The 10,246-nt window shown below is 43.1% G+C and overlaps 1 protein-coding gene across 2 annotated transcripts in view; it reads left to right on the plus strand.

Moving 5' to 3' along the window:
- LOC147438294 (mitochondrial import inner membrane translocase subunit TIM44-2-like) overlaps nucleotides 1–9,624 on the plus strand; it is a 13,148-nt gene extending 3,524 nt beyond the window's left edge. Inside the window, exons 7-14 of one of the 2 annotated variants that reach the window (XM_086487586.1) lie at nucleotides 7,493–7,564; nucleotides 7,656–7,720; nucleotides 7,802–7,870; nucleotides 7,954–8,026; nucleotides 8,101–8,205; nucleotides 8,745–8,816; nucleotides 8,916–8,955; nucleotides 9,060–9,624. In XM_086487586.1, the coding sequence (XP_086343712.1) occupies nucleotides 7,493–7,564; nucleotides 7,656–7,720; nucleotides 7,802–7,870; nucleotides 7,954–8,026; nucleotides 8,101–8,205; nucleotides 8,745–8,816; nucleotides 8,916–8,955; nucleotides 9,060–9,154 (591 nt within the window). In that variant the 3' untranslated portion in view covers nucleotides 9,155–9,624. Of the gene's footprint in view, nucleotides 1–7,492; nucleotides 7,565–7,655; nucleotides 7,721–7,801; nucleotides 7,871–7,953; nucleotides 8,027–8,100; nucleotides 8,206–8,744; nucleotides 8,817–8,915; nucleotides 8,979–9,059 lie in introns of both variants that reach the window. The other variant, XM_086487585.1, reaches the window with a different exon arrangement.
- The last annotated feature ends 622 nt before the right edge of the window (nucleotides 9,625–10,246 follow it).

Consider the following 10,246-nt stretch of genomic DNA (forward strand, 5'->3'; position numbering starts at 1 on the left):
ATCCAAGCCATGGTATGTAAGTCGCTGACTACTTGAAGACTTTTGCTTTAGACAATCTCTCTAAAGTTCTTAAGGTAGACGACAACAATATAGCTCCATTTTTGTGTAAGGAAACCTTTTGAAAGAAGCTACTGGTAGAAAAGTATTCGAATATCACCGATTGTAGTTGCAAAGTGTATCTTCTTCATCCGTAAAGGATTGTATGTCATCTAAATATCTACATCATATTGTGCATCATATTGTGATGTGAATCAAAGAGACAAAAACAATCTTTTAAAATACAACCCAATTGTGAGGTGTTGCTAAATGGATTATTTTCTTATTTTTTTGAGAAATTTTTGAATATTGAAATTATAATATTTACATGTGTGCATTTGAACCGTAAGGTTAGGAATTGTAGATCTATTGGAATTATTAAAATCCATCAAGAAAAGACAACCTTGATGTGTCATATGAAGGGTGACATTAAGCATTGCGAAGGGGGTTGTACCGTTAGTTTGATAGGAGAGATCGGAAAATGGATATTTTTGATGTATCACGTGATGGGTGACGGGAGCATCGAAAGGAGAATATTCCATTGGTCTGGCAGGAAACCCTAACTAGAAAAGGAATACGCGTAAAGACGCAAGCACAAGAATAAAGATGGGTTCTGAGAAGCTTTTTTCCAAAAAGCGGAATATTTTAAAGTGTTTTCGGGGACTAGCGAGGAATCTCTGTTTGCATTGCATCTGTGCCTGAGAATTGCATATGGGGACTCCTGGAATGTGATTGCATAGCATCAATATTGAGCTCACTCAGTTTTATTGAGTTTTGTATAGGTTCACATTTTTTTAAAACAAGTGACCGATTGCCCACTTTATAAGTGACATCCAACTCAAAATAAAGGAAGGACTTATAAAAAAAGCCAGTGTTGCCCCTTAGCTAAAAATAAAACACAATGATCTCTCTCTCTATGGACTCGCAAAAACAGTCTGCAGTCGCCTCCTCTTTCCAGCGCTACCTGTTGCTCTATTCTGGCCGAGCTATTCTTGTTGGGTGCGGGTGCCTATAAAAGCGATCCACTCCCTCCCTCAGTTTTCGAGTGTTGCCAGCGTTAGAGCAAAGGAGTATTGCCAACTGAGAATTTGCAAGTGATCAAGAGACGTCTACACGGAGTTCATTTTCATGTACTCGGAGCGATATGAATTGTGAATTCGTGATACGCGTTGTTATTTCTTGTTTGTGCTTTTGCAGGTATTCCATCACGGAGGAGCAACAAGGCCTCGACCTATACTCAGAGATTCCGGGATTCTGGGAATCGGGAACTCTGGGAACATATGAAAACATAATTGAGAGCTCGTCTCTCGGGAAATTTCTGCACGAGAAGGAATTGACCATTGAGTCGGAAGATTTAGAATGGAGGGGTCAATGCGGTTCTTGTGCTTGTAAAGAGATTCTCCCTAATAGAGATTCTCTTTAGGGAGGAGGGGGGGACCATGCCATCTATTGGTCAAACACTGTGTCGATCTTCTCCTTCATCTCTGTTGAGTCGATAGATTATTTATTTTCAGCTTGTTGATTATTCGTGTGTGCTCCCGTTCGTGAGAGTGGTATCAGAGCTATGATTCCTCTCTTTCTTTGCAAAGGAGGACTATTCGGGGAAGGAACGGGAAGAACCATGACGAGCTACGGAAGAACCGTTGAAGATGAACTTCAGTATTTCTTTATATTGTATCAACACAATATAAGCCGATACTCCAGACTCTGCACCTTCTTCGGGAAGCATGCCAGAGAATGAGCCTGCCATCATCATGCCGGCGCAATTTTCGAAAAACTGCCATGTCATCAGTTGCAGGTCCTGCTTTATTTCAACCTTTATGTCACTTGGGGCCCCATCGGACGGGGTCCCCATAAGTTGGTAGGACGACTTCTTCCGTTACCTGCTCTGCTTAGGGTTTAGGCCCCTCGGCCAGTATCTGTAAGTTGGCTCCATTCTTCAGGGCTTTGACACGTCTGCAGTATGTTACAACAGTAGTCTTGGATCTCTTCATAGTGGAACCGTTCAATGTGTTCCTTAAAACTGATCTTCTTAAAGGATGAAGCAGGTAGAAAGACATTCCAAAACCAAAACCTCTCACAGCAAGAATCCAAAGACTCTGTCTTGACCATTTATGGTTCCAATCAATAATCACATCTCGTTCGTATTTTTGTGTGAGCCATGGAGAAACAAAGAGTTTTTTGAATTTTAGCCACTTTGTCGGTGTTTGTTTCCTTAACAAAAGAGTGGACCACCATGTCCGTGCATTGCCTTTGAGAAAGGATGCTAGTCGTCTGATCTTGGAGTGCTCTCTATAGTGGCCTCTTGTAAGGTGCAGGGGAATGAATGTTGAACTTTGCTCAAGATGAGTGCTCCGAACTGTGCTCAAGGTTCCTTTTTCTTAGGGAAGGGAGAGCCTTCCGTGCTTTTATGAGAGAGTGCAAGTGATCACAAACAAAGTGGCGAACACTGTGAATGAAGGTGCTGAGACTGAGAGATAGAGAGAGAAGAGAATATGACACTAGAAAGTTGTCAAACCCTCCTCCGAAGGCCCCACTCTCTATGGCGAATGGATTCTACTTATGATTGCACAAATCTCTACAATGCTTGGACTTGCCAACGATGTCGACGACGACGACGAGACGGGTTGAAATCTGAAAATGCTAATGGATGAAATCTGCAAATCTTTATCTGCTGAATTCTGACTCTATGTCGGTGATGATGTCGATGGCGATGATGCGACGACGATGCACTGAAAACGCAGATGCTGAAATCTGCATTTTTCGGGCTGAATCTGCAAACTTCGCAGGATCCGATCGTGCAGCGAGGATCTGTCGCGGGAAGGTGAGATCTGCGAGGTTCGGGACTTGTTTTGCGATGTCTAAGTGCTGAAAACTTAAAACTCTGGTGCTTGTGTTGGTTCCGTCGCGGTAGATCTACAAAACGCTGAAATGCCTGGCAGATGCAAAAACGCTAGGGCTGAAAATCTGACTTGCAGTGGAAATCTGCTAACGCTAGGAGTCTTCTGCTTCTTGTTGTCGCCAAGTTGTTGCCAATGCAAAAACGTTGGCTGATTTGGTCCAAAAATGCCAGCCTTCTGATGTGATGCAAAAACGCTAGGCCTCTTGGGGGTTCTGTTGAGAAGTTGCCTGTTGAGCGTATGCTCTTGCTGCCTCTTCTGCCAGAAAGTGCTAGCGCTAGGTTTGCTTATATACAAACTTAGCAAAATTGCCCTGTCTACTTTCCAACAAAAGTCACTTAATAAATAAGTGAAAAATTTCAAAAATATGAAAAATAGGTTTAATGTACTGGAAAGTTCCCTTGATGGATTGTGATGGGAATGCTGATGATCATGCTGTGTGCAACCAGAGGATATGCATCTATTCTAAGTGTCTGGACATGCATGGTCTGCGAACAGACTCACAAAAGTGCGAGATCACTTCCTATTCTAGACTGACTTGATTGACTGAACCCTGGTCATGCTGTAGCTTGTCCATGGACACATAGGGTTGGATGTGTCACGTGACACCTCCAGAAAACGCTATATCAAACTGTTGGATAAAGGCTAAAGCCTTGGGAGCATCTCGAAACCCTGAGAACTACTCAAACTTACTGCCTGTGTCTCAAATTGATGACGTGGCAGTGCAACTCGGACACACACACACACACGACAAAGTGATGATGTGGTTGAATGCACGAAAATCCCTAATTTTGCGTTGATAGCTGATGTGGCAGTACTGTACAGATGTTCGAGTTTTGTGTTGACATGCTGATGTGGTAGATTTTAGCCACTCCCACCCTATATACATTGCGCGTCGAGCGCACTCCCGTCTTCATCGGTCTGTCTTACAGGGCAAAAATCCATAAAGAATCCTAGATTACACATGGGTTCTCGTAGAGAATCTGACAAAGATGGCACCTCTCAATAGAAAAGCAAAGAAAAGTTGAAAATCCGGCTTGGGAATTGAAGAAAAGAATGAAGATTTGGGCATTTTTTTTTTCAACGGACAATTTTACCTGAACGGAGTACAAACGTCAATTGCAGAATTCGGAAAATCACTATATTGTGTTGACGTGGTAGGTTGTACGGATTTTCGTAAATACGTTGACACCTTTTGTAAACTCCCCCGATCAAAATTGAAGACCAAGTAGGTTGTTGATTAGAAGCCCTTGTGCTTTTTGGTGCTAGAGGAGGAACAACATGAGGCAAAAGAGGAGGTAATATGTAATTCAATCACAGTTGAAGGCTCTGCAGAAACGAGAGATTTTGCTGATTATGCTTCTAGAGAATGCCGCGAAGCTTGTCGAAAGAAATTGCAGATATTTTGTGGAATCGAGAAACACCATCTTGCCTTGTCTGTTCGTGGGAGGACCGGTATGCTTTTAGAAAAGCACATGATTGAAGCTCTGATATCACCGTAACGAGACGGCACCACGTGCCAACTCAAAGAACAAATCGGAACAGACGTTCAGCATGTCAAAACAACTAGTCAAAAAGAAAGAGAGAATCCACACGAGAGATGGAGTGGGGGAGTCCCACTCCCAGACTGCAAGGGCCCCAAACGATGGCATCCCTTCCGGTATTTCTTTATCTTGCTTCAACAAGGTACAACTTTGTGGCTTTGCTCTGCATCTCCCACGGGTAGACTGCCAAAGAGAGCCCACAACACGTATTTAAAGGCCCTTGGCCAAAATCAAAAGCTCTCGCATGAAAAATAGTTAGTCTAAAAGCATCTGGGTCCAAAAGCTAGCGCCCAAAGGGCTGGTGCGTCCAGTATTGCCACATGGCAGGATTTTCGCAAATCACGGGCCATTCGTACAACTGCCACGTCATCTGCGGTCCACACAATTTACGTTTGTGTGTGTGCTTTATTTTATTGAGGCCCCATCTGACGGGGTATTGTAAGTCGTCAAGGGGTTAGGATTTTTAATTCTAACCCAATAAATTTTTAGGCCACTCGGCCGGCTTCAATGAGTTGGTAAAACTTCTTCTCTTGCTGGTTAGGTCCTTCAGCCGGGATCTGTAGGTTGGTCAGGGTTAGGATCAGGGAGTCGTAACCCTCTAGGTCTTCAGTGGTTGACTTCGTGACAAATGTTGAGCTTATGGCAGAAACAATTTTTGCATTGGCCATTATCACACAATGAATCTTGTTCTGAATAGTTTCTTGTCAATTAGCTTTCTAGTTTTTTCATTGTCGTATGTGTCTTCACAGTCTCTCATTCGCCGCAAATATTCAATGCTGTTACTGTCTTGTGGATGGCTAGGGGACTTTATCATTTGCACATTATGATTGTTTAGTATTGACCTTATGGTAGAAACATTTTTCTTGGTGGCCATTATCTGCTGATGATGAACACTTGGATCAAAGAGATTTTTCTTTTTTGATTAGCTTGCTGGTTCCTCTGTCATTGTTGTATATATTCCATTATTACTGTCTTGTGGGTCATCGTGGAGAATTCATCACTCAACACATCTTTTTAGTAGGTGATTGTTGCTAAATTGGCTTCATCTTATGGAAAAATAATTCTAAATGAATTATTGGAATTTTAAGCGAGAGGGCTTTTCTCACTGGAGACATCCGAGTACAGAGTATTCCTAGTGCGTCATTTAAAGTAATGACGGGAACACTGAGAGCGGGAATATTTGTAAGGCCACCAGGAACGGGTACTTCTGGTGCGTCACATCGGAAAGAAGTATCCGACCATCCGGGAACGGACATCTCTGATGCGTCATAGGATGGGTGACATAGAGCATCGTGAAGGAGATTGTATCGTAAGTTCGGTAGGAAAGGACTAGGTGATGGGTATTCCTGATGTGTCTCAAGGTGGGTGACGGGTGCATCGGAAAGGGAATATCCATAGTCGGGAGGAAATTCCGAACTGTGTTAGAATTGTGCACAAGGAAAAAGCAAGCACTTGAATGAAGATGGGTTCAAAGGAAACTTTGAGGAAAAAACAGATGCTTTTTGAGAAAGCGGGATTGCCTTTCGGGAAAGCAGATGCTTTCTCGCGAGGAAGTCTATGTCTGCATTGCAACTGTGCATGTGATTGCATCCAGGGACGCTTGGAAAGTGCTGTGAAAGCATTGTTTTTAACTTATAAGGTTTTATTGAGTTTTTGGACATATTCAGACCATTTTTAAAGGTGACCGACCGCCCACTTAATAAGTGGGTAGCCATCTGATAAATAAGGCAACAGATCAGCCAGCGTTTTCTCTCTGGCAGAGCAGTGAAAAAAAAAAAAACGAAAAAACAGCCGCGATCTCTACGCGAGCAGCTATTCGTGCCCGCGGCTAGGAGCTATAAAAGCATCACATGCCCTTACTCAGAGGGGAGGACCAATCTTTGCAAGGAGGAGATGCTGCTGCAGATTTCAGCCCTAAAGAAAAGTTGCCGGTGATGCGCATGGCTGCCCCAAGTGTACCCGATGTCGCCAAGACCCAGTGCGCGAGTTCCCTCGCGAAGAAGTGCCTACGGAGCGTGTTTCCATCGCGACAAGCTGCTGTTTTTCTCTGTTTTCAGCCCACAAACGTCGTAGACGGGGCTGATTTACGAGAAGGAACCCGAGAACACACCTCTTTTGTGTGTAGGATTGGAAGAGAGGAATTTTCTATGTAGAGATCTCTTTCGGGGAATTGCTTTTCGAGAATCGAGTTGCGTTTCGAGCGTCGAGACTTTGAAGGTAACGATTTTCATGTTATGATCTTTGAATATTTGATTGCAGGTGTACTTCCTCTTCGTGAGGGAGTAGGAGCAGAAGAAGGTATGAGCCTCTGTAGGAGAAAAGCGCTCTGAGGAACTAGAGCTAGATCAGCCCAGGGGTTTCGTACCCGAGTTTGGGAAGTAGATCCACGGATCGGAGAGAGGTAGTCTCTCAAGTTGTGATCCGGAAGTTGGGATTCCCAAGTAAGGACTTCGTGTCCGAGAAAGTAGAGTTGTTCTGTGGGAAGAGGACTCTGGAAAGAGAGTTGGAAAAGAGTTGCAGGGATGCCATGCCCTGAGTCTGGAAGGTGAGAGCTAGAGGCGAGAACCCTGATTCTCGAGGAATTGGAATAAGGAATGGAAGTTCCTTGGAAGAATAGGGTTTTGCCCTAGGAATCGGAAGCTGAGGCTTCTGGGAACCATCAAGTCTTATTCTAGAACGAACGTGGTAATACGTTCGGTTCAAGTGCTTGTATAGACTTCTCCTCAGTAATAAAGATACTATTAGGGGGGGGGGGGACCAGCCCATCTTCTGGTCCCAGTACTGTGTCGATCTTCTCACTTTATCTCTCTCTCTCTCTATCTATTTCTCTCTATATCCTCTGGCTTCAATATTAAGTGATAAATTTTATTTATCCGAGTATATTTTATATTGCTATGCGCTCCTGTTTGTGACTGTGATTCTGGCTGTTGGGTTCATCTTCTAGAATTTACTGACCATATGAGTTGCTTTGTCTGCCTTTTAATCTATTCATGAATCATGCCGCACCTGCAGGCTGAATCAAACAGAGTCTACAAGCGGTTTAAAGGCGTTAAACAGCATCCTGTTGTTCTGAAGGGCCAAGAGGTACCCTTCATCTCCACCTGCTTTGTGAAGTTTAGTTTGTCTTTGCAGTTAAAAGTGTACCGCTGCATGCTTTGCTTATGACATGCAATAGATTGCAGAAGATATGCGAGAGAGGTGGGAGACGAGCGATAGTCCAGTAGTGCACAAGATACAAGAGTAAGTGCTACATATATAAACATGACTGTTCATTTTGCACTCAATTTTCTCATCTTTGTTGCTCTTTCACTGTGCTTGCAGTTTGAATGAATCTTTGTTTGGTGAAACTGCAACAGCCATGGCACTGAAGGCGATCCGTCGGAGAGACCCGTTAGTTTTCCTTTAGCCTGCCTAATTTTGTATTGTCCCATGCAGACATTCTATTTACCCTAGTTTTACCCACTACTGCGCAGAACATTCTCATTTCCAGATTTTCTTTCTGAAGTCCAGGAAAATGCTCGAGATGTTCTCCAGGCCTATCTAAAGGTGATTTACCAGTATTATCATGATGGAAGAGTCTTTACTACAAGATAATGATATCATCCCTTTTGAAGCAACAGGGGGACATTGAAGAACTTCGGAAAAGGTGCAGTAGAGAAGTGGTCGATCGATGCAGAGCTGAGCGAAAGGCATATGAATCTCAAGGAATTTTTTTTGATAACAAGGTAGGGTAACTCTTTTTCTCCATCTTGTTTGTTTTATCCTAGGGTTCACTCTAGAATTTTTTAAGGCAGTTTTTCAGTTTGCAATAAAGGTACGTATTGCATAAATTACATCCTTAAGTATGGCATTTAGCTGCAAGTTTTCCATCACAATCATGTCGTTGGAGCTGCGCCACAATTATGCTGCAATTGAAGGGCCAAAAGAACGCACGGAATTTGACTGGATCTTTTTTCTTAAGTGACCACCCACGGAGGTGCAAGAGCCTAAACACACGAATTGAAAACAGGTGCCTGTGCCCTTTTGTCACACGAGTCCGAGGGCAGCCCCTTAGTGGGATAAGCTCCTGCCAGAGAAAGGGAGGTAGACAATAGTGTGATATTCTACAGATCTGCAAAGGCACCCAGTAGTATGTTTCACTTGTAGGTTATGAAGCTTGATTTTTTTTTTTAGGACTACTCGTAAAGGACACATGCAGGAGCTACGTATTAACCTTTTATGGCCTGTTCATCAGTAGTTCAGTTTGGGCGTCTTTGTTTTGCAGATTCTCCATGTCTCTGACCTTGAGTTAAAAGAAACGAAACTGCTTGGCAACGTTCCAATCATCATTGTTACGGTACACGCTCATTCAAGTTCCATATGCACAAGCATTTCTGTTCAGCTTAGGAACAGGCTGGTTATTTTGGTTGATTCATGTGGGTGGATATTGCTGCAGTTCCAAACCCAACAGATCTTCTGTGTGCGTGATAAACATGGTAAGATAACACAGGGAGCCAAGGTACATTCTTTACTAAGATGACGCGGAGTTCCATCTCAGTTGTGTATAGTGCCTAACATGGAGTTATGTGTTTGGCTCCAGGACGACATCCTTACCGTCTATTATGCCTGGGCAATGCAACAAGTTTCTCCAGAAGAGATGGAAGAGGGAGAGATTTTTCCCCAGTGGCAACTTAGGGAGATGCAGCAGTTAGGGGTGCAGGCAATTATATAATGCCATCATATAATTTTGTCCTGTTTTTAGTCAAATCCAAGTTTTGAGGGGAAAAGCAGCAACAAAGAAAATTACTTTTGAGTTGGAATTGGAGGCAGTTTGCATGCAGATAAGCATCAGGTTGTCCGAATGCCTCCTACAAAGATGGGATTGCAGTGTGGCAAAACTTAGTGTCACATTCATGATTGTAGACGCCCTTGCTCAAAAATAGTGCAAGGCGAAGAATCAAATATAATCGCCTCGGTGTGCTTTTGGTTGCTGCTGTAAATAAGTTATAATGGGCACTGATCAGAGATTTTGTAGCTTTACGATTTCTTAGTAGTATGCGTCATCTTTAGATTGTTTAGATGAGACCATACATTGCGTGGTCTGTATACCGCAGTGATTTTGCGGAGAGTACATTATGTCAATTTACATGTTTACTTGTACTGGATTTGAGTTTCCGATTATTGAGTATGCTCGTTTCCATTGCATTGTGGCGATCAGGACATGCACATACTGGTTATACCTGTATACCCTTCACGAGACCTTCAAGAAGCGGTTCTCAGCCCTGTGTTCTGCAGGTTTAAACTACTGACATTTGAATGCTGCAAGTACCTCTTTCTTGAATCTGGATTTGTTTTTGGCCTCGTTGCCACATTTACCTCGAGCCATGAGTTGCAAAATTCTGTAGATGCGTGTAGTGTGAGTTATTTAAGTTTTTTTAGGCAGGCGTGCAGTTGTAATACAGCTGCCTTTTTGTCGTATGAGCCGTCTCAAAATGGACCTGTATGATGACCTAGGAGTATAGAAAGTGGGCAGCAGATTGGGATTAAAGATGGGCCCACTCTGGGTTTTACCACTGACCTAACCATTCTTTTTCAGTCGAATGAAAAACGGAGTTGATCCTTCGATGGTTAAGGCAACTGGTGATCTCTTAGAGCTGGGTCTCACATTGCATTTGTGATTGTAGTAAATTAATTGCCAAGTACAAGTACAACGTTACTCAAGGAAGGAAAGTTAATACTTGCAAGACAGAATGCGTGTGACTGTTTCCTGTTAAGGTCCAGGGTCAG

The sequence above is a fragment of the Adiantum capillus-veneris genome, chromosome 17 (assembly GCF_014529385.1).
Source record: "Adiantum capillus-veneris isolate H3 chromosome 17, ASM1452938v2, whole genome shotgun sequence".
In the NCBI taxonomy this organism is placed as follows: domain Eukaryota; kingdom Viridiplantae; phylum Streptophyta; class Polypodiopsida; order Polypodiales; family Pteridaceae; genus Adiantum; species Adiantum capillus-veneris.